General features: G+C 46.9%; 1 protein-coding gene across 1 annotated transcript in view; it reads left to right on the forward strand.

Moving 5' to 3' along the window:
* The window catches only part of SLC66A3 (solute carrier family 66 member 3), a 91,020-nt gene extending 67,522 nt beyond the window's left edge, over positions 1 to 23,498 (forward strand). The window contains exons 6-7 of the mRNA XM_069235938.1: positions 6,005 to 6,046; positions 23,110 to 23,498. Coding sequence (XP_069092039.1) covers positions 6,005 to 6,046; positions 23,110 to 23,201 — 134 coding nt within the window. The 3' untranslated portion in view covers positions 23,202 to 23,498. The remainder of the gene's footprint in view (positions 1 to 6,004; positions 6,047 to 23,109) is intronic.
* Positions 23,499 to 24,636: the final 1,138 nt, after the last annotated feature.

Here is a 24,636-nt window from a genome sequence, read left to right on the forward strand (position 1 = left end):
CATGGAGCTCCGGCTTATATGGCCCCCAGAACACAGGTTTTGGGCTGTAATTTCAATCTGGGGACATTGAAACAGCTGGACTTGTGGGTGCTTTTCGGATTGGAGTGGTCTGATTATGAACAGGCGAGCAGAGGCCTGACCCATGCCTCAGAGACCCTGCAGTGACAGGGACCTCAGATGAGCCTGAGGTGGAAGGCTATTGAGCATCACTGGGCTGCTCGTGCTACCCCCCCCCCCCCTCCTCCACCTACTGGGGAGAGTTTCAGCACTGCAAAGGAGTGATTGTGGCCACCCTAGGGCTGTGTGGAGGACCATTGCAATTCTGCTGCGGGAACTGAAATTCTGGAGGTGAGGCTAACTGTAGACTGCATGGTGCCGGGGAGGAATCTGCACAACTCACCAATGTGCTTGGGGTCAACGTCCCGCTATTGTTCTCCCTGCTTTATTGGCTCTGGTGGGATGCGGGTAGCCTCCCCACTAGGAGATGTGCTGCAACCCTGCTACTCTGTGGCCTGCTGTTGCCTGGGGCCTCCTACCCCTCCTTGGACTTTCTCTTTCCCCGCTTCGGCCTGGTTGCTGGACCTGCTGCATTTCCTGCACACCCCTTGACACTGAGCTGCAACAGAGAAGACTTCTACCATTGGAGGCCAGTTCCTGTTATTTTTTCCTGTGGGCTGCTGTTGGACCAGGGAGCTTCTGCCTCTCCTGCTCCACCTAGACCCCGCTGTTGGCTGTGTTTTGCAGACTGCAACTACGCTGCCATTATGTACCAGAGGAAGATTGGGAGGACGATATATTTGCTGTGTCCTACTGCAGTCCAGTCAGGAGCGCTTTGAAAAGTTTATCTGCACCCTGGTGGCCTCTGGTCCCCTGGCGCCCTCGGAATATCATTGTGAAAGGTGACCCCAAGAAGCACAAGCTTCCATTTGAGAGGCCAAAGGTGGCCGGACGGCTGGACCCCTGCCGGACATGGAGAGGGGTGCTGTGGGAGGTGCACTCTCGGACCATGCGACAAGTACAGCAGCTATAATGGTTGAACTGCATGCAGGCTTTGACTCCATAGATGCTCGATTCAACACTCTTGCAAGCTGACTTGACCATATGAGCGAGCGCATTGACTACCAGAGCATGTGCCTGGACATTGTGGAGGAACGCATATCGGAAATAGAGGGTGGCTCCACGACAACTGCCAAATACCTGGACAAGTTGGAATGTCTCCTTAAGGCTGTGACTTTGAAAAAGGAAGACCTGGAGGTGAAATCCCGCAGAAATAATATCTGCATCGTGGGTATTTTGGAGTCTACGGATATGGGCTGCGCAGACCAGTTTGTGGAACATCTACTAGCCGACCTCTTCAACCCCAGAAATTTCACTTCTGCCTTTGTGGGTGAGGGAGCACATTGATCCCTCTGCCCACGCCTGCCTCCTGGTATCCCACCTCGCCCTCTCATAGCTCGCCTTCTTAACTACAGGGATCGAGACACAGCACTCCACCTGGCCTGTTGCAATACCAAGGCTCTTCCATATCATTTTTTCACCGATTTTTACATTGGTAGTTCAGGAAGTTTAATGATGCCAACAGCATGTTGCAAAACATTGCCTGAGATATGGCATGCTTTACCTGGCCCGTCTTTGTGTGGACCTCAACGGAAAAGCTCTTTTTTTTTACACTTCAGCAGATATTGTGACCTCTTGAAAGCAGTACAACAAGGAGGCCTCACCCCCTTGACGTGCTACCCTGGGTCACTCCCCTACATGGGGCTCTGATCTCTTCAATCCCTGACTGTTGCTCTGTTCGGAGTCCACCCTGCAATTACTTTGGACACTTTTTGTGAGGTACACATGCAGCAGCCCGAGGGGAGCCTCTTCGGTTCCCGCTTTCTGGATTGTTTGTTCTTTGAGTGACCTCACAAAGCCCATTCCTAAATTCTTTATTGCAGGTATCATCCATCTAGTGGGCCCTACTGACTGCAGCATTGCTCACCCCCTGAGGTGTATACCAAGTTGGTAACTGTTGAGACATTTATGTTTTTAATTTCTTGTTGTTTGTCAGTTTTTTGGGATTTGCTGTATTTTTTGTTGCCTCGCCGGGTAGGGGGAGGATGTTAGTTGTATGCATGACTTACATATTGTTGACCACTATTACTTGGCTGGACAAGACCTCTGCCGCTTACACATACATATCCACATATGTACTTGATATTAGATGCAATACTACACATGGGGTATGAACACATAGCTGAACACACATTCCTATCTTGAAACATCAGAGGCCTCAACAACCCCCGCAAGGGCAAATAGGTGCTCTCCTATCTCCATTGCCATGTCATAAAGATAGCCTTCCTACATGAGACCCACCGAGGGATTCCCCCACATTTGCTGCATACTGGGTCCCTCACAGATTTTTTTCCTGCTATAGTACTTACTCTAGAGGGGTATGCATAGTAATACACAAACATGTCCCCTTCCACCTCTCTTTGAGCTCTCTTGACGATAATACTGTACCCTTTTGGAACCGTTTGGAATAACCAGAGGGAACAGACAGGGTTGCCACCTGTTGCCTCTCCTTTTTATCATACCAATGGACACCCTAGTTTGCCATCTCCAAGAGAACCACATGCATCAAGGCCTGCAGTTCCGTTCTGGCCCCCTGCTTCTCCCCTCTACGCAGATGACATTTTATTGTTTATTCACCACCCAGCGGAAAACCTGGCTCCCATTGTGTGGTAGATTATCCGGTTTTGCAGCTTTTCTGGCTAAAATATCAATTGGGCCAAGTCTGAATTATGCCCTCTCACAGACATCACTCCTGTCTTGAATATCTGCTGTCTTGGTGTGATGGCTCCACTAAATACCTAGGCATTATTTTGCACTGAGAAGGAGCAGGTGATTCATTTGAACGATGACGTAGCCGTCTATAAATTGACCACACAGATGGAAGGTTTGATTAGGCTCCCTCTATCCATGGCAGGTGTCATCAAGATGGTGGTCCTTCCTTGGTTTTTGTATGTCTTTTTAAATATACCTCTCCCTTTACTAACCACTGCTTTGCCACCTTGAGAAACCTCTTATTGCAGCTCATTTGGGCTTGCAGTAGACCTCAAATCAAATGAGACACACTGGTGCCTCTATACAACCATGGTGGTTTTGGGATACCGGAATTCTAATTATATTATCTTGTTGCACACTGCCAATTTGCTTATCACTGGTATCACCCGGACGCATGCCAAACCTGAACGAGACCAGATGGGACTGTTCCCTTAAAGTCCCTACTTTCATTGGGCATTACACTTGACGCCCCTGATATTCAAACACTTTCGACGACTAGTTGGGCCTGGTGGAAACTACGCCTGCTCCAGGGGGGTGGCCTTTTATACTCCCCTAATCTCCCCTTGGCAAACAACCCATGACCACCAATAACCCAAGAAAGAGTGGTCCAGCGCATGCTGTTACATCACAATTTATGTACATTCGGGGGCATTGTCGTGGATGGGCATGTCCTCGCCCATGCCGACAATACCTGCTTCATGAACGCCACCTACATGGATCACTTCCTTCTACGACACCTTCATAATGTGCTTCATGCAAATATCCCATCCTGTCCACTGGCCATTGGTGACATCCCCCTGCTGATGCTCCTGATAATAGATTCGGAAAGTAAGAGCCTAGTTTCTAGACTTTATTTTACCTTCATGGCACTGCGACCGGCGTGAGATAGGAGGGTTAGAGCAACTTGGGAGCGGGAGTTGTGTCGCCTTTTAAATGTCAAAATATGGCATCATTGTATGCAAACGAAATTGCTCCACAGACACAAACTCTTACAATATAAATTTCTCCACAAGACATACACTACTCCTAGTGCTCTGGCCAAACTTGACCCCACAAGGTCCTCCCAATGCCCTAAATGTCATGTGGCAGAGGTGGATTTTGCACATTTATGGTGGACATGTATGCAAATATGGGCATACTGGCCCAAGATTTTTTTCCGACCGTCTTTGATGATTGAGATTGCACTCACTAGAGATCCCCTCTTGGTCCTACTGGTCTATGTTCACGAGGTGCCACAGGGACTCCGCAGATTTACTGCAATAACATTTTAGGTGGCTAAATGAGAAATTGCCTTGCACTGGGGGAGTGGAGTACACCCATCAGCTGCTGTATGATTTACTGTGACACTACCAGCGAAATCCACGTCACTCTGCAACCTCATACTGCTCGGCCTAAAGATATCTGGCAACCACTTAGGGGGCACCTGTTGTCGTCTGATACTACCACCCAGACTTGACCAGCGATGCTGGGAACTCTGAAGGTACAATGGAAGGGCGTATTATAACTGCCTCTGTATGGGATCTATTATGGTACCTTAGTGTTCAGCAATTGGCCCTTATGTCCTTGTTAAGCTACTACCACTTGCTAGCTGTACCTCATCATGTGGTCTTCTTGATTTACGTTTACTGTTTTACTTGAAAATGATAAATAAGGGTTTAAAAAAGGCTCTATGTGTGTATATCTATGCATATATTCATTCTTCGACTGGTACTCCACAAACTGGAGAAATAGCAATGGTCCTCCTTGGCCCGCGACAAGCGTCTCATGCGGTTTGTATCCAAAACATGGATTTTGTGTAATACTTGTGATGTATTTGCATCTTACCTGTTTATTGTTTGTAGATTTCTAGGTTTATGAGCTCAAACCTAGTTAGATGCATTTGCAACCCATGGATCCACTATAAAAACTTGCTAGGGTATTTATTATTGGACAGAGGCAACCAGTAAATAGCCCAAATTTTCTCCAAGCTTATATTTTGTGTCTTTTAAGCCTTTTATAAAGTCACCATCATTCAGTGCTCACCATATAGGAAGACTGGGATAAAGAAGAAAACAATGGGCCATATTTATACTTTTTGACGCAAAACTGCGCTAACGCAGTTTAGCGTCAAAAAATTTAGCGCCGTCTAACGCCATTCTGAAGCGCCATGCGGGCGCCGTATTTATGGAATGGCGTTAGCCGGCGCAAGCAGACCGGCGCTGCCTGGTGTACGTGGAAAAAAACCACGTAGACCAGGCAGCGCCGGCGTTGGGCAAAAATGACGTTAGGGCGTCTTAAAATGGGGCAAGTCAGGTTGAGGCAAAAAAATCGTCTTAACCCGACTTGCGCCATTTTTTAACGACGCCCATCCCCCATCAACATGACTCCTATCATTGTAAAGATAGGAGTCATGCCCCCTTGCCCAATGGCCATGCCCAGGGGACTTATGTCCCCTGGGCATGGTCATTGGGCATAGTGGCATGTAGGGGGGCACAAATCAGGCCCCCCTATGCCAAAAAAAATTATTAAAAAAAACAAAAAAAATACTTACCTGAACTTACCTGAATGTCCCTGGGGTGGGTCCCTCCGTCCTTGGGTGTCCTCCTGGGGTGGGCAAGGGTGGCAGGGGGGGTCCCTGGGGGCAGGGGAGGGCACTCTGGGCTCATTTTGAGCCCACTTGTCCCTTAACGCCATGCATGACCCAGGCGTTAAAAAGCGGCGCAAATGCGCCGTTTTTGGCCACGCCCACTCCCGGGCGTCATTTTTGCCCGGGAGTATAAATACCACGTAAAGGCCTGGGAGTCATTTTTTAAGACGGGAACGCCTCCCTTGCATATCATTAACGCAAGGAAGGGGTTCACGCTAAAAAATGACGCCCACTCCGGGCACTTTGGCGCCCGAAGCGTCTAACGCCATAGTATAAATATGGCGTTAGTTGGCGTTAGTTTAGCGTCGAAAAAAACGACGCAAATTCGGCGCAACCAGAGTATAAATACGGCCCAATGTATCATTAATGTATTTAAGTAACTTAACAGAGATCGCCATCTAGAATTAGACTGCACGTTGTTGACCAGTCCGGTTTGAGAGATACAGCTTTACCAGACAGCTATGCTTTTGTCTTGTATACGAGTGATGTATTTCATGCTCTTTTGCTTGGAGTGTACACAATAATTGTAACTCTTTCCTTGATTTGCAGCACGAATATTTACAACTCTGATGACCACCAGGGACATGATGGGTGCGTATATTAAAATAATAATTAAAATATTTACGTGCGCATTATGGCCTTTTTTAATATGTGTTGGGGGAGGAGGGCGGCGGTTAAATAGGTGCAAATGAACAGGATAAATGGCATTGTAAACCTTTTCTGAGTCATTGAGAATAAATCAGAATGTTAGAGAGAGAGGTGGAGTAGGGAACAGCGGCATCTACCCAGTACTGGACACACTACTCAAACCTTAGATGCTCAGCTTAAAAGGCGAAATATGCAGTATTATGCCACCATATTTTAATTTTACCACGTGTCCATATTGTAAGTGCACATATTTCACCTCATTAGTACAGCTTTAACACTTGAAGGCAGCAACCGGAAAGGTGAACAGGTATCCTTTGCAAACGTGTCTGTCACTGTATTGCACCATATGTGGCACTCTTTTAAAAACTTTTGATCCGTTTGAGCTCATACAATGTTAGAATGTGCAAATTATGCATTAAGTAGAGGATTACGTGGCAAACCTTGTAAATCCATAATTCTATGAAAAACGCTGCATGAAACGGAAAGCTTTTGGCTTGTGTTCTTGATTGTATTATTGCACCATAAAAAGTTGGCACTTGATAGCAAACGTACGCAATTTCATAAATTGACAAACAGATGTTTCAGGAGAAAACTGTTACATTCCCAAATATATATTTGAAGCTGATATTGGAGTGATATACATTACTGCTGTCTAAGACCAGAACAGATTGTTGTAACCTGCCTGGCGCACTTGTGGCTGCCAAGCACCAATGCAGGCACCCTTGGGCCATGGTCTAGGGAATGCTTGTGTTACAGCCAGGATTATTTTTGTGCAGGAAGGGATACCGTCCTTCACAAAATAATTCCCAAAGGCATTTTGCAGCACACATAGAAAGGAAATAGCAAAGAGAAATAAACATACACCTCACCTGGGAAGGCGTAGCATTTTGACACATACCCAGGTTTACTATGTATTAGTAAATCTGGGAATATGCCACAAACCATGGGTGGATTCATGGAAACACCCACACTCTACCCATGGATCGCCTTTGCCACGGAGAGTAACACAAGGCAGCGGCCTTTGTATTACTCCAGATTTACTATGCAAGGTGGCTGTGCATATCATAGTAAATCTAACTTAAGGGCTTGCATAACCTTGTGTGACGCAATAGCAACGCAACCCTTTGATGAATCTGGACCAAAGTGTCTGGCATGGCCCATTTACACAGGAAGTTTGCCATATTTATTCATATGTGAACACAGGTCTCATAAGGGAATATTTGGAAATTTGTGTTTTCCAGCTACTGGAAAGACTCTTAAGGTCATTACTTAATTGTTCACACTGTGGTACACGTAGACACCCTTCACCAACAAATTCTAGTTAATGCAACTCTGGACTCTGCTTCCCCTCAGTCACCAAGTCAGACATTCGAGACTTTTAAGACCAATTCCTGTTGATGGTATTGTGCTTCACTGTGTGTGGCAACCACACAATAACTCCGAGGACAGTTAGTGGATGCAGCTCTTCAGTGAAATGAAGAAGCAGAGTTAACTGCAAGAAACAGACTTCCTGCAGTGATGTGCTGGTAAAGGCAATCTTTTGCTGGGAGTTTCATTCAGTCTCCCTGTTCTAGATCTGATAATCATGAAGTGCTTTCAGAATAGGCCACCTAAAGACCAGCTTGTGCTTTTTCTTGGGTTATATAGAGGATACATGTTGTGGACATTTTGGAGTTCTTTCTGTCTTTCTTGTTTCAGCAAGTGTTGCACTTAGTTCTCATTTTTCTCAGCCCTGTGGTACAAAATACATTGTCCAAATGACAATGCGACCATAGAAGTACCACTGCAAAGAATTTTGGCATTTAGGAAAATGCTTTGTAGCTGACCCTGAATCGGCAGTGATGCTATGACACTTCCAGGGGCAGTCTGGAACAGCCTTGCCAGTGATGCTCCAGCTGGATGCATTGCATTGTATTGTCTTGCTGTAGCACCAACTCTGGACAACAGTGTGTTACGTCCTCTAAGTCCGGCATGGTATTCTACGAGATGCAGCATTCAGTGATCATGTGGGTAAACCACCTCACGCGTTTGAACAATAACATGGGAAACTACTTCTTCCGTCACCTCTGTGAGTCTCACCAGATGTAGATTCTTCCAATGTACACCATTCTCTTCTGGAGCGGAGCATTCTTTCAATGGATCTTTTTTCCTAAATGACACACTTTGGCTTAGATGTATACACACAGGGTGATCTGCATAATCTAATTTATTGAAAGGCTTAGTCAGTGAATTCCCACTAGCAGAGGTGCCCCCACGAACTCCAGACCCATTTTCCCTGACTTCGTGAGTGCGGGACGTCATTTTACGCATGTACTGGACATATGTTGCTACCTATGTCCAGCTACATAATGATAACTCTGAACATAGTCATGTTTGGTATCAAACATGTTGGACTCATACCCCAAAGCTTTTGCAAGCATTGGTTGTATGGTTCCATGTACTCTGAGGGCTCCTTAGAGGACCCCCAGTATTGCCATTTCAGCCTCCTGAGGTTTTCCAGGCAGCCCCAGCTGCTGCCACCTCACAGACAGGTTTCTGCCCTCCTGTTGCTTCAGAAGCTCAAACCCAGGAAGGCAGAACAAATGATTTCCTTTCCTTTAGGAGAGGGATATTACACCCTCTCCCTTTGGATATAGGTCTTACAGGCTGGGGAGGGAGCCAGGCCAGGGACCCAAGCCACTGAAAATGCTTTGAAAGGCACAATTGGTGTAGAACCAGTCTACACTGGTTCTAGGACCCCCACACCCCTGTCCATCACCACCCCAGGGTGGTGCTGAGAGCTCCTCCAGAGGGTCCCTGGGTTTTGCCATCTTGGATTTAAGGTTGACAGGGAACTCTGGGAGCACCTGAGTGGCCAGTGCCCTCCTTTGATAGGTGCTTACCTGGTTAGGTGACCAATCCCGCTTTCAGGGCTATTTAGGGTCTCTCCTTTCAGTGGTTCCTCAGATTCGGATTGCAAGACTCCAGCAGGAATCCTCTGCATCCTCCACTTTGACTTCTCACTGAAGAAACTGCACACGGACCCTCCAGGAACCTACAAGCTGCAACAAAGAAGCAAGATGCCTCCTGCAACATTGTATCTCCAGCTCCTGCCAGCAACTGCAACAGTGTCCCAGTCATTCATGCTCTGAGGACAGCCCGTCTTCAGCCTGCATCAGAAGGAATAAGGAATCTTCCTTGGGGTGAAGGAGTCACTCCCCTGCTTCTGCAGCCACCAACTGCGAAGACGACCAGCTGAGTGGTCTCTCTCCTGCTGAGCTGCATGGATCCTGCATCACGGGTGGTGGACTGAAGTGGTCCTGACGGTCCTTTCTTCCAGCTGCCCCACTTTGGTGGAGGTAAGACCTTGCCTTCCCACGCAAGACAGTACCCCCATGCACCGCGTCTTTTGCAGCTGCCAAGGTTTGTTGGCAGCCTTCCTCCAAGTCCTTCATGCATCTTGTAGCTCTGGCCCCCAGCACTCTATCCTGTGACGCACAACTTCCTGAACAGGAGCCCTTATCGTAGTGCTGCATAGACCTCTTCTGCAGCTTTCTTGTCCCCGTGCTGTGGGGCTCCTCTGTGCCTTGCATGGTCTTCCATGGTCTTCCATGGGCCCTCTGAGTTGCTTAGGGCCCCCTCTGACTCTCCCTCCTGGGTAGAGTCCACCTGGTCCTTTCTTGTCCCGGGCAGTGCCATTTTCCACTAACAACGAGCTTTGCGTGTTCCAAGGCTTGTTAGCGGACTCTGACAACGCAAACCCAACTGCAATCCTCCATCCAGCGTGGGACATCACTTGCATCCTCCAGGAACCCGACTTTGAATTCTTGGGTGCAGTTCTGACTTTTTTTCTTCACCAGTGGCTCTCCTTTGGCACCTTCATCCGGGTTAGCAAGGGCTGCTGCTCTTTCTGGACTCTTCTGTGCTTCTTGGACTTGGTCCTCTTCTTCTACAGGTCTTCTTGTCCAGGAATCCACTCTTTCAGTTTCTTCTGGGTTTTGCATAATTCTTCTTCTCGATTCTGTGTGTGTCCTAGGAAACGTACTGTGATTTACTCCTGTTTTCCTGGTAGCTGGGGTGGTTTGTGGTACTTATCTTTGGGCTTTTCTAGTACTCCCAGCTCCTCTCTACACACTACCCTTGACTCTGTGGGAAACAGACTTTTGCATTCGCTTTCTTAGCCTATGGTTTGTGATCGCTCTAGGCCCATTTCTAACTATTGTGATTTTCACAAATTGCACTGTTTTCTAACTATTGTTATGCCTATTTCTGCATACTAGTGTATATAATTTGTGTATTACTTACCTCCTAAGAGAGTATAGTTTCTATGGTATTTTTGGTATTTGTGTCACCAAAATAAAGTACCTTTATTTTTGTAACACTGAGTATTTTCTCTCATATGTGTGAGTACTGTGTGACTACAGTGGTAATGAATGAGCCTTGCATGTCTCCTATATAAGCCTTGGCTGCTCATCCACAGCTACCTATAGCAAGCCTCGCTTCTATACACTGCCTACACTACAAAATAAGGAATAACTGGACCTTGTATAAGGTGTGAGTACCAGAGGTACCCACCACACACCAGGCCAGCCTCCTACAACAGGGCAGAAGTCAGCCCACCGGATTTAAAGATCCCTGCTTATCGCTAGTGCAGTGCTTGCCCTGAAGGCAGAGAGAACCTGGTCGATCCAGCTTCATGTTTGTTTTAACCGTTAAGCATTTGTTTTTATCAAAATACCTCCTAAAGTGGAAGTTTGTTATTGAAAGAGAAAACATGGATGGCCCTGGCATGCAGGGATTCCTTTATCCGTGTGCTAGGGCTGTTTAATTAATTTGGTGTCCATAAATGCCATACCTTACACAGGGAAATCTAATGACACAATTATCCATGTGACCTCATGACACCTCTGTAGGGGACTGGCCGTCAGGTGAAAGGTTTGAGGAGCAGAGCCAGGCTGATGCTTGGAGAAAATCCTACAAGACAGTTCAAACAAAGTGACCCTCCTTGACCTTGCTATCATGGCAGTAGTGCCAAATAAACATTTGGAGTTACGACCAAGTAGCGACTGTCCAGAACTGGCACACCACACGCTAGTGCGATTGTAGCATCCTTCATTCAGATTAAATGACTGCGCAAGCCTTCTTTGGGTGCTTTTTGGCCAGTAGCAGGTCTTGATGCATAACTCAATCCATCTGGAAATGGTTGTGTTTTGGACTGCTTTGCTTTTCTTAGCTCCAGAGAAAACAATAAAAAGTTGGTCATCCTGTTGATATTCCGTGGCCTTATCAACTTAAAAGCTGGAGGTCCTCTTAGTTTCGAGACAAAAGAACTGATGTTCTTAGGAAGGATGAGGCAGTGCATAGAAAGCCACCAAAGGAATAGACTGCCCTATGTGGGAGTGTGTGAATCTTTTGGCAGGAATGGTGCTTTTGTCCAGAGGTGTTGGTGGGAATATGTTGATCAGTCTGTTCAAAGCACATCACCACAGATGACTTGAAGAAGGATGACTGATACAGTAAAGGTAAGAAGGACAAAAGGTAACTGTTAGAAATGGGGTTTCTGGTTGGCTAGGATATGCATCTAAGCCAGGCAGAACCCACCCACTCTAGTCACTGCAAGGGAGTTGCACACCTACAATAACCCCTGCTTACGCACTTTGTAGCTTGGCACGAGCAGTCAGGCCTACCCCAGAAGCAATGTGTAAAGTATTTGTACCAACACACACAGTAATACAGTGAAAACAATATTTATCTAAATCAAACAACAGCAAAACGACAAAAATCCAACATACACAAGTCAAAATATTAATTTTCAAAAGAATAAGAGTCTCACTTCATAGAAATCAATGTCAACTTTGCTTTTACACAAAGTACCTGGTTTGCGGCAAAAATAAAGCCACACAGGCGAGCGTGTGTCGGAAAAGTCAGCAATGCGTAGATTCCTTACTAGCAAGTGAGGCCTTGCGTTGTTTCTCCTCCGGTCGGGTAGGCGATGCGTCGGTCTTCTCCCTCGCAAGAGAGCGATACGTCAATTTCCGGACAGGGCACTGCGGATCCACGCAGGTTCACGATAACTCTAACGCCCAGCAACGATGCATGTGAAATCAGGTCGCACAGTGTTAGAAAAACCGAGCTGCATGGAGTTCAAGGGTTGAAACATTGGAGTCATACCCCAAATGCCCTGGACTTGTTGAGGCAGAGCTCACAAGAGCACAGTGTGTAGGATGGCTCCAGTGAAAGGGAGTTGTTGTGCAGGATTCAGGCATGACAGAAAACCCCATTAATGCCAACAGGTTGGTCGTCATCTGGAGGTGGTGTATGACTGCCTGAGGCAAACCAGTGTTCAGCAGCCAGACCATGATGTATGGAAAGGCTGTTATTCCCAACCTCCACAGATGCACTGCGACCACCACCATCACTCTTGCGAACACTCAAGGTGCACCATTATTGCCAAAGGGGAGCACAGAGAACTGGAAGTGCTAGTGGCCTACCTCAAACTGCAAGTAACATCTGTAGGACTGAAGGAAAGTAGTCTCAAAATATGCGCCCTGCAAATCCAATGCTACCATTAAGTCTCCTAGATTCAGGGCAAACAGACCTTGGGTCAGGGTGAGTGTACGAAATTCGGCTGTCGGTTGACTGAGGTGTGAGCCCTGATCAACCAACAGCCACAATCCCTTGCATAGTGAACCACAGAAAGTCACTAATTTATCTTGTGCTTAACCCTGGGTACAAAAAGCAGTCAGGCTAAACTTATAGGCAATATGATGCAATGCCCAAGCAGCGACACAGTGACAACATAACATAATAAAACCTCAAATCAATTTAGAAAAATATAGTATATTTTAAAAAAATGATTTGACACAAAAACATAAAAATCCAGTTAGTAGAACCGGAGTTATGAATTTTTAAAGCTTAAGGTTCAAAATAGCAAGTCCTCAGTTTTAGAAAATGGCTACCTTGGCACCTTTAGCACCACAACTAAGGATCCAAGAGTGAATGGAGACTTCCTGGAAGTTTAAGACTCACTTCGGATGGGTCCAGGTACAGGCTCAAGATGATGGGAGCCTGTTATGTCCTTGTGGCTCTGAACAGGAGGCCCCTAAACTAGCCCTTGGAGCCACTTTTGAAGTCTTTGGTGCAGGTGAACATGCAGGGCTCCACAGCAAAGCTGGCATCTGAAGGTTCAAGGCAGGCTCCAGGCAGTGAAGCAAACATTCTAGGTACAGCAGCAGGCTGGTAGAGTGCACAGCAGCAGGCAGTCCTCTGAGAGTCCTTTCACAGGCTCAGTAGTAAACTGAAGAGTGGGTTTGAGAGCAAGCTGGAAGAAGGTTCTAGAAGGGTTCTTTGAAGTTCCAGGAGTTTCCTTCCTCCCCTGCACTGGCTCCTAGCTGGTTGCACTGACAATACAGGGCTGCTCAGCCTAATGTGTGGTGGTAGAGCCCAGCCCATTCAAGTGTAAGTGAAGTTGTGCTTAGCTCTGCCCCCATCAAGTAAGTTAATGACCCATGCAGCTCTGCTAATCTCACTATTGTGTGATTGTCTGGGGTGAATTCACAAAGTCTCAACTATCAGATACCCCAGTCATGTAACCTAACGCAGGCTGCAGGCACAGAGGGCTAAGGGCAGGAAAATGCCAACTTTTTAAAAGTGTCATTTTTAAACGTGTAATGATAAATCTGACTTTACCATTAAAAAGGGTTTATCATTACAAGTTCATAGAACCAAACTTGATATATCTACCACATCTGGTGTAGAAATTACAGCATATTAAATCTAGTAAGGAATCCCCAATGTTATCCTGTGAGAGGTGCAGGCCTCACAGCTGTGAAAAACAAATTTGGGAGTTTTTTCGCTACAAGGACATGTACAACATAAAAGTACATATCCTACCTTTCAATTACACAGCATCCTACTTTATGGGCTACCTAGGGTCTACCGCAGGGTCACATATATAATAGAAAGGGAGTTTAAGGATCGGCAAAGGGTTTTAAATGCCAAGTTGACATGGCAGTGGGACACTGCCTTCAGGCTGCAGTTGCAGGCCTGGGACATGTTTTAAAGTGTACTTAAGTGGTTGGCACAATATGTCTGTAGGCCCACCAGTAGCATTTAATTTACAGGCCCTGGGTATATGGTATGTGTTAGACTTTTTATCCTTGGCGTGGTCTCCCTTAACTTTTTGCCTCTGTTCCCCAGGTTGTTGATGTGTGCTGGACAGATTTTACTGTTTTTGTTACTCTGGGCACCTTACCACTGCTAACCAGTGCTAAAGTGCAAGTGCTCCTGTTTAAAATGTGTACGTAATTGGTTCTCCATGATTGGCATATTTGTTTTACTGTTAAGTCCCTAGTAAAGTGCACTAGAGGTGCCCAGGGCCTGTAAATCAAATGTTACTAGTGGGCCTACAGCACGGGTTGTGCCACCCACATAAGTAACCCTGTAATCATGTCTCAGACCTGCCACTGCAGTGACTGTATGTGTATTTTTACACTGTAAATTCGACTTGGCAAGTGTACCTACTTGCCAGGCCTAAACCTTCCCTTTTCTTACATGTAAGGCATCTAAGGTAGGCCCTAGATAGCCCCAAGGGCAGGGTGCAGTGTATAGATAAGGTAGGACATATAGTAATGTGGGTTATATGTCCTGACAGTGAAATACTGCCAACTTTGTTTTTCACTGTTGCAAGGCCTGTCTCTCTCATAGGATAATATGGGGGCTACCTTTAAATATGATTAAAGTGTAGATTCCCGTAGAGAGTAGATGGACATGTGGAGTTTGGGGTCCCTGAACTCACAATTTAAAAATACATCTTTTAGTAAAGTTGATTTTAAGATTGTGCGTTTGAAAATGCCACTTTTAGAAAGTGAGCATTTTCTTGCTTAAACCATTCTGTGACTCTGCCTTGTTTGTGGATTCCCTGTCTGGGTCAGTTTGACAGTTGGGTTGTTTTTCACTTCGCACTAGACAGTGACACAAAGGGAGCTGGGGTGTAACCTGCATTTCCTGATTAGCCATCTCTGCTAGGAGAGAGGGGTGGAATGGTCACTCTCATCTGAAAGGACTGTGCCTGCCTCTGACAATGCAGACTCCGACCCCCTGGTGTGTGTCTGAGGTCTTGCCTGGGCAAGGCAGGATTTCACAAGTAGGTGTGAGTCCCCTTTGAAGAAAGGTGACTTCAAAGACTAAAATGGGTATAAGAAGGGCACCCAAATCTACAGACTTGAGAAACACTTCTGGAACCAAGAGGAATCTCGGCCTGGAGAAGAGCTGATAGATAGCTGAGGAAGAAGTGCTGCCCTGCCTGTGACTGTGCTTTGTGGAGCTTTCCTGCAGTGCTGCTTCTGCCAGAGTAAGAGGGCAAAGACTGGACTTTGTGTGCCTTCCATCTTGTGAAGAAATCTCCAAGGGCTTGAGTTAGAGCTTGCCTCCTGTTGTTTGAAGTCTCAGGGACAGCAAAGACTTCTCTCTGCCAGCACCTGGAGTCTCTGGAGAGACTCCTGCTCTGACAAGTGGTGCCCTATCCAGTCCCTGGGCCCTTGAAAGGAAAGCTGGTAGAAATCCAAGGAAATCGACTTCAGACGACTCCGGACCGACGCCGCTGCTGAATCCCGGTGACGCCGCCTGCACCCGACGCCGTAACCTTCGCTGGAACGCAACGCTCTTCGCAGGCCCGACGCCGCCACAGCTCCGCTGAAGTCCACGACTCCGTGGAAGTCACCGCACCACGTTGTGACCGACGCCCCTCGAAGTGCACAGATCCAGCGTTTCGCACAGACGCCGCGATCCCCGACTTCGCGCATCGGCTTGTTTTCACTCTTCATCAAAGGTACTGTACTTGGGGGTCTACACGACTCCGTGTCCGGCGCCGCCAAAGACCCCGTTTCTAACAGTATGCCACTCTACAAATGATGCACACTTAATTGAAATATTCCAATCAGTTACATGCCAATCAAACCATGTTTAAGGGAGTGAGCACAAGCACTTTAGCACTGGTTAGCAGTGGTAAAGTGCAGAGAGTCATAAGTAGGGCCAAGAAGCAAAAATCTGACAAAAGGTTTGGGTGGTGACCCTGTTGAGAGGGCCATTTCCAACAGTGACCATCTTAAACATGAAGTTCAGAGAGTGCAGATCGAAGATGGGAGCGAAGGCCTCCATCTTTTTTTCGGCACCAGGAAATAGCTGAAGTAACAACCAGTCTCTATCTCTGACCCAGATAGCCCGTAGTCACAGACAGGATTCTATTAAATATTTTTGCTGCATCTTATCTGCCTAAGATCATCCACTGTAAGGCTGTACAGATTTTGTCTGGGACAGCTGTTAAGATGTCCACCACTTTGTCCATACAACGTGCAAATAACAGCGCCAAAGGCATGTTGCATTTGCAGACCTAAGGGCAAGACTAACCGAGGAGGACATTTGTTTAGCAAATGTCTAAATCCTCTTGGATGACCTGTCAGGGATAGTGGTAGAGAATGCATTGGGTTCAATTGACTAACAGATGTTTGGACCACTAAACTCTCTGGAGCGGGTGGTGTAGCAGGAATTCCGGGTCTCCATGAGCAGGTCTGTACCATTTTGCCTCCAGCATTAACTGGAGGGTAGTGTCCTGGCCTAACTGCCCACCAAAATATACATCAAGTCCTCATTAAATAGGAGGTGAAGATCCTGGCTGTACTGTGCAGGGTTGAGGGCTTACCTTATCTTGACTTCTTGGGTGGGTAAGGTGAAGTCAAAGATCTCCACCGCCCTCTGAATGACTTTAAATAAGAAGGCAGACTTCTCATTGGCCTTAGTTGGATTTGGTGAGGAAAGTCCAATGTCTGGGGGAAGTGTCCAGAACGCTCGCCTCCTGGATGTCATCAACGAGATTGCATTGTCTCATTGTTCTCCATGTCATTATCTCCAACATCGTACGGTAGGGTATGGGTGTCTGGTTCTGAATGGGCATACTGTCGAGTTGTGGACAACAGAGCATGGGTCTCTGAGTCCAACATAACTATTGGATCTGTTTCCGGCATCGGTGTTAACATTCAAGCCGCTTGTGTCTGTCATGAAACCAAGGGATCATGCGTGGTACCAGAGGTGAAGCCAGTTGCACTGAGGCTTGTAAAGGGGTCTCCATCTGAGGTTGAGGGGGGCAGTTTACATCAAGAACTAATCAGCTGATGGTAAAACAACTGGAGGCTCCCTTGGATCCATGGGGCCTGAGGACACTCCAAAGGTCCACGGCCCCATTTCACTGCTGGAGCTGTTGCGGTGTTGTTGTCCGTTCATGGTGTGCCACATTGGAATGGGTTCCACAGAGAGGAAAATGACTCAGTAGCCTATAGCTGCATGGAACGTTGTGCGATTCTGAGTGGCGGGATGAGGGAGACACATTCTTTGACTTTTTTTTCTGACTTTTTGGACTTACCTCAACTGTGCAAACTTGATGATGACCGATCTCAGGAGCGGCCTCAAACGAGAGCAGGAGTGAACCTGCACACTCAACTTCCAGTGGGAGTGCTTCTTCAACTTACAGGCTTCAGTGAAGTTTGTGAGTTATGGTTCCTGGTTGCATATGACCATCTTGTTCGTCTTGATGTCCCACTGACACAACGCAGTGTCTTGCTTGGAGCAGAAGCACAATAGAGTGACATAGTGGGTGTCTGTCATCTACATTTGTTGATTACAGTCAAAGCATGGTTTAAAGTCTGTAGTCTTCGGGGTGACATTACCTGCACACTGAAGTAAATTTGAGGGAAAAATCTCTGCCAGAAGTGACAGAATTCAAGAAGTTTTGTCTCCACATTCGGAGGCACTGACAGAAAAGAACTGACATTGGCGTGTGGAGGTGACAATTATAGTGGCCCCAACATCATATCCAGAGCCAGATGATCCAGATGCAGAGCCTCATGATGCCACCCACCGACATGAGAGGGAATTGCTATGAAAAATTATTGGATTCAGTCTGACGCTTGGGGAAAATTCACAAGCTGAGGAATCTGTTTTTAGAAGTCTCTATCAGGAAGAGCATTACACAGAACTCAGTGGGACAAACCATATGCACCTACGTTCCCCCTTTTAGGTCTACCGGGTGGCCTGGACTCTCAGTCATTCAGAGAATAGCATACCAGGGAGGCAGAAAGAATTACCTCAGTAGTTGTCCTATTAGGGTTATGGGGTTCATTTGCTACGTTTGTGAACCTGGGACCAGTTTGACTCCCTAAAGGTGAATTGTGAGACACAGAACCATGATCACAGCGATATTGAAAATATGGGGAATAGTGTATATAAAACCACTAAAGGACTAATTTGTACAAACAATACATTCTGTGAGGACCAGGAGGAAACAAAGCACATGGCTGTGTGAGCATTGCTGACGGCAGCAGAAGATACAGTGGAAGGATTAAAAGAGTAAGTGGGGAAATGGATCTAGGAAGAAGGCTTCCTGAAAAACAATTGGAAAAATGTTGGCATTTCCTCATAAGGTATCTCAAAATGCTAGATTCAAGTACATCCATTTCATTGTATATTATAGGGCATATTACGCTTCTAGCGATGTATGAAGCAGCACATATTAACTGTCTCTGATGATAGGGAAGCAGGCTGGGTTTAAACATATGATATGGCTGTGCTCAGAAGTGGTACAACATTCACAGGAGGTCACTGAGGTACTGACAGAAGTCGCGGATGTAAAGACTTAAACCCAGTTGAGGATTGCATCCTGGGCACAGAGTCACACCCCAAAGCACAAAGGGAGGGCACAACATTCTTGGACCTTGTTAGCCTATTAGGAAAGAAAAACATCACCTTGCACTGGAAAACGAACAAAGGTCTATGGTAGCTAAATGGCCAAGGGCAATAATGCAGTGGGCCACATGTGAGAGTCAAGCCCTTCATAAGGAAGAAGCATGAAGTCTTAGGAAACATTCAATAGCACACACACGGGATTATTTGCAAAGCTATCATGACCAATACCCCTGCTTATCATTCAGAGAAGCTCAAGATCTCAGGTGAATCTCAGCACACCTGCAGCCAGGACACTCTCAAACTACATACTATGGCCTTGATTACGACATATAGCACCTATTATGAGTTTCTGGGAAATAACATGCAGATTTTGGTGTTTATTACGCCTCAATCCGCACAATAGGGTAATTACTGTATGGTTTTTCCCTGTTAAATTTCGGCAGGTATAATTTCTGGCATGTTAAACCTGCCAAAATGTCACAGGAGGAGAAGGTCCAAAAAACAGGCAAAACATTCAGAATTCAAGGCCTGATTTAAGAAAAGTGGCGCTGCACCCATTACATTGCCACTTTTCTTGCGTCCCTTAGCAACCCCCCTAATGCCACCATGTGTGCGCTGTATCTTAAGTTATAGAGCACCATGGCTGTAGTTAGGGAAATAGCGTAAGAATTGTTGACGCTAGTTCGGAGCTTTGCAGGATTAGCGTAAAAAATATTGACGCTAATCCTGCAAAGCCCATCGAGGCCCATTGTAAACAATGGTGTGCTTCCTTTTTGATGCCTGCTCTGAGTGCCACTTTGTAAATTTTGTGCGGCGATTTTGGCCGCGTTGGGCCACATTAGCGTAAAACAAAATTACGCTAATGTGGTGCAAGGAGGCGCTAGAGGCTCTTAAGTCTGCCCCTCGGTGTTTTAAATAACGATTCTACATGGTATGCCTCATTTGTCACAGCCAGCACTGTGAGCCCTCAGTGCTTGAGGTGCCTATGTGCTGCCAAGCAGCGGACACCCTCCGCACCGTCACCACCTCTGTGCAAGAGCAGCACCTGCAGGCATCGTTAGCACCAGTACAAGGGCAGTGTAGCATCCCAGAGAGAGGTGTGCCGGCTTTTTGCAGATAAAGGCAGCCCCCTGCCTGCAAATGAGATGACCACGGCCCGTCTCACAGCTACATCTATTGCGAGCAGTGCAGCCCGCATACAGTGCCTGCAAGACCAGACAACAAACCCACCCGAGGCACAGCAATAGCGCACCAGCTCCCCACCTCCCACTCTAACGGGTGCAGAGTGCACCATACACCCTCGGTGTCTACCTGTCTTCTGCAGCAAGGAAGAGAAGAGATCCCCCACAGCAGCCCTGCTGGCCAAGAGTCGCAATCTGCAAGAGTACGAGGCCACTCCTGCATTGTGCAGACCCCTGCACCTACATCTCCAGTATCCCGCGAGGCCCGCATCATCAAAGTAATGGCTGCGGCCTGAGAAGAGCAGTACCTACAGCGCCCCTAGTGGTTTCTCTTCACACCACACCAGCTCAAGTGACTACAGTCAGAGCACACAGATGTAGAGGACAAAACTAAAACATTAGGAGGAAGAACTAGCTAGCGACGCAGCCCATGGCGAAGTAGAGCACCGGCCTGCCCCGCAGAAAGAGAGAAGCAAGTTCTGGCTCAGTAAAGCAAGAGGCCACCCAGCAGCTACAGAGACCGAAAGACATTCCTGCAATTGTTTCCAGGGTGGGAGTATTCCTGATCAGGTTTGCTAGCTCGCATCTTGGTACTGTCAGCCCATGAAAGGAGGAGACACATGGCAATGGTCTTCCCACCATAACCAGAGTGAAAGAAGCTGAGGCCAGTACATCAAGTGTTGCGCACCCCCTAGCTGCTGGTTTGTTGACACAGTAAGCATAATGGAGTGAAGTGCCAGGGGGAAGTGCACCTGCCCTGCGGAAAGCAGGCAGAGGAGTCTGCGTGCTGCCCCCAGTCCACAATGCATGCAAAATTAACTGAGGTCTCTGTAGAAGAGGAGGCAAAATGGTGAGCAACCCAAGGGGGCAACCCAAAGGCACTAAGGGGCGAGTAGCGCGCCAACCGTCAGAAGCCACTCGCCCAGCAGAGGACCAGCAGTGCAGCAGTGAGGACAGCTGGCAAGCCAACCCATATACACAGCAAGCAGGAGGCCCCAATGTGTCATGCAGACTTGACGAGACAGGGGAGCACTCCTGAAGTGCGCTTGTGCCACTACACCAACTTGAGGATGCATGAGCGCGGAGATCTCACAGAATGGCATCACAGCTAAAGTCCAAGACTGTGGGGAACCACAGATCACCCAACACACAGTGAGGCAGCAAGCAGAAGAGCAGCGAAAAGGAGGAGAGCGCTCATAACCTGATTTACATGTAACAAAAGAGCGGAGGCCTCACAAGAGGACACCTTGAGCACAAGGCACTTCCTACCCAGCACCAACCTTGACAGAGACTGATGTTGTAAAACAGTACCGGGGTGCAGCAACGTCACTGGAGACAGCCCAGCAGGAGTACTGAACGTAAGCCACCTACATGTGCGAATCACATATCTGCCCCACGCTTCACAGTGTGACCATTCAGCCACTTGTCACCAGCTACTTGAAGCAGATGGCATCCCTGCTAGCAACTGCACATGCCAAAGGAGAATAACACCCATGAGGTAACAGGTTACATGGCTAGGAAATCCCTCCAGTCATTCTCATTCCAAGCAAGTCATTGCCACCTGTCATACAGGCTGTTAAATGGTAACAACATCTTCATTGCCACGTGCATCACCCTAAACACCTAAGGAGCATCTCACCACCAGAGTGGAGCCTTACAACTGCGACCCACCAAGAGACTAAAGTCACTCCTGGCACTGTGTAGGGCCAACCACCTAGAGACTATCTGCTGGCCCCACATGCACCTGAATCCTGGTGGCAAGAGCACACCCGAACATGGATCACCTACCCTTGTGGTTGCACGAGCAACTTGGCTGTGGCCGTTGGCCATTCTTCAGTGATCCCTTTGCGTGGCCCATATGAGGCCCCGCACAGCCTGTGCTGTCACGTGGCAACCCAACAAAAAGGGCCTCAAGGGAATTCCTGTGTGAGAGAATCCCGGCACGAGAAATGAGTCTGATGCTGCTCCACCGACAGGTACTTGGAGGCACCGGGGACTGCGAGGAAGACATCCAAACACCACCAGCCTTTGATGGTTTGCCTTTCATTGAGCCAGAACACCTCAAAATAAACCTCTGCAGTGGACTCCACCAGTGCTCCTGATGGATGCCCAGTTTGAGTTGTTAACATCAACTCTAACCCCATTAGAGCAGGCAGGACTGACCAACATCACATAGGTGAACTGTAATCTCATGGACATGCTGTTTAGGGATCCAGACTCCATCCACTCCGCCTTCTTGCCTAGAGCCATCTGGTTAAACTACAGATGCATGACATGATGCTTAGATGCTTCCAGCTGCACCTCTCCACTTACCCTGTACTGTCCTGGGTCTACCTGATGAGAATGAGAGACTCTGTGGTGTTTTGTTTTGTTTTTTATTCATTCCCACAGGTTGAACTCATTTTTTTTTCTTCAGTAACGTTCGGGAGTGATGTGCCCTGCTGTACACGTCACACTATTCAGCCACTCCCCGAGGGCTGGCTTTCACACTCACCCAACACCCATCCAGCACAGGCATCACAAGTGACATGGCGCCTGCAAATAGAAGGGGCCGGGTGAACGTGCCCTTGGCCAGTTGTACGCACCCCAAATATGTGTCTGTGTCATCCCTGCCTCTGCATGCGGGTCTAGGGCCAAAGACTTTACACTGGCCGGCCACTCGTAACGAGGGCCTTTGCGGTAATAATGTACTGATTATTTACTGCAACCCTCATTACACTGCGTCCTGTTATTCCTAGTGGCAGTCTACTATCCATCTCTCCTGCGTGGTTTGCTGTGGTTCTGTACTGGTGTTACAACCAAGACCATCTGTTCGAGCATTTTTCGTAATTGAAAGAGGCGGGGGCTAAAAATCTTTACAAAATTTGTAATGTAAATATTATGCTGGGGGATAAAAGGACTGTTTATTGTGGATTATAGCTAAGGAAACAGACCAGTATTCCGTATGGGGCACAATGTGAGATGTTAGCACACCATGAGCAGAGGAGCTCTGTCACATCTCAAACTAAAAAACAACATAAATATGGTTTCTTTTTCTGGGTCTGCATTTGCGTGGATTGATTGCTCGTATTTTTTCAAAATATTTAATTTTAAATATCTTTTTCTTTCCAGTGCTAGTCCGGTTTATTATTATGCTGTTGCTCAACCTATGGGTCATTGTCACAGTATTGCGCTATCGACGGACATCAAAGAAGACAGACTGATTGGTGACTTCTGAAGTGCACGGGGTTTGCCTTGGAGATGGCCGTATAAAAGGAACTGTGAAACATTATTTTAAATGAATATGGTCGATGCAAACAGTACATACAGTAGGAATGTATGTCAGTGTTGGTATCGTGTACATAACTGAATTGCTAAAAAATGTCACAAGACCACAGATATTCATATAATAATAGGATCATGTATTGTGGGACTACATGCAATCTACAAAAACCGAGAGTGCTAATTTGATATGCATGATATTTTTGTGCCTAATAAATTTACAACTGGTTGCTTTATTATATCCTTATTTTGTTTTGTGATGTGCCAGACTATACAAAATATGTACAGAAATTGGAAGTATTTGTATCATAAGTGCTGTAACTACCAACCGATTGCAACACATAAGAACGTTTTGAAATGTAGTAGGGGACGTGTTAACAAACGAAGCTCTTACTTAACTCACAACAGGATTCAAGGTGTCTTTTCTGTGAGTAACCCAGTTTGGGTTCCATGACTTTAGCGTATAGAGTCCTAGGTGAATGCTGACCAGGGGCTGGTAAGATATTCAGCTCTGGATGATAAGGACTCCTTACTTTTTATGAAAGCGTTCGCACAATGTCTTCCAAGGATTGTTTTCCAGAGAATTACACCGAGGACCTTGTGAACAGTGCATATTTCTCCAGTCCAAGGGCCACACTTACTAAAGGCTTGCATGGTACAAAAGATATTTACTTACCATTGTAAAGGGTTGCATGTGCAGCTCTACATTGTGGCGCGTCATGTGAGCGCCCGCGCACACCTTGCTTGTGTTTAAGTAAGTGGTGTCCATATAGCTTGATTCCAGCCAATACCCCTGGACGAAAGGCAAAGGTACATAAAACAAAAAAATGAAGAGGTAGCTGGGTCCTGGAATCAGAAACGCATGATTAGAGCAGAGGTGAGTCTTCAGTTCTTCCCTGAATTAGAGCAGTGTTGGGACAGTTCTGATGATTACAGGATTGTCATAGCAGATCCTGATGCATAGAGGAAGGTGTCTTTTTTAACATTATTACACTTCTTTGGCTCCAGTCGGATTGTGCCCTGGTTGTGGTGTTCCTAGAGCCACTGGAAATGCTGATTGTTTCAGAATGATACTCATGGGTGCTGGTCATGTTGTTTTTTTTTAAGCAGCTGGTTTTAAAGACAGTGCGGGTAGCCAAGGAGAGCCAGTGAAATTGAATCAGGATGGGGTGACCTGGTCACCTTTCTACAGACCATGGATGAGATGTGCTGTGTTGTTTACGATGCCTGCAAGGGGTTGAGGGGCAGTGTGGAGACTGGGAGGCCATAAGCAGAGTGTTGCCACCATCCAAATGAGAGAGTACGTTGGCTTGAACAGCAGTTCTCCATTCTTTTTCAGTGAGAAAAATGTTTTACTTTCTAAGAAAACATGAATCC

The sequence above is a fragment of the Pleurodeles waltl genome, chromosome 5, assembly GCF_031143425.1.
Source record: "Pleurodeles waltl isolate 20211129_DDA chromosome 5, aPleWal1.hap1.20221129, whole genome shotgun sequence".
In the NCBI taxonomy this organism is placed as follows: domain Eukaryota; kingdom Metazoa; phylum Chordata; class Amphibia; order Caudata; family Salamandridae; genus Pleurodeles; species Pleurodeles waltl.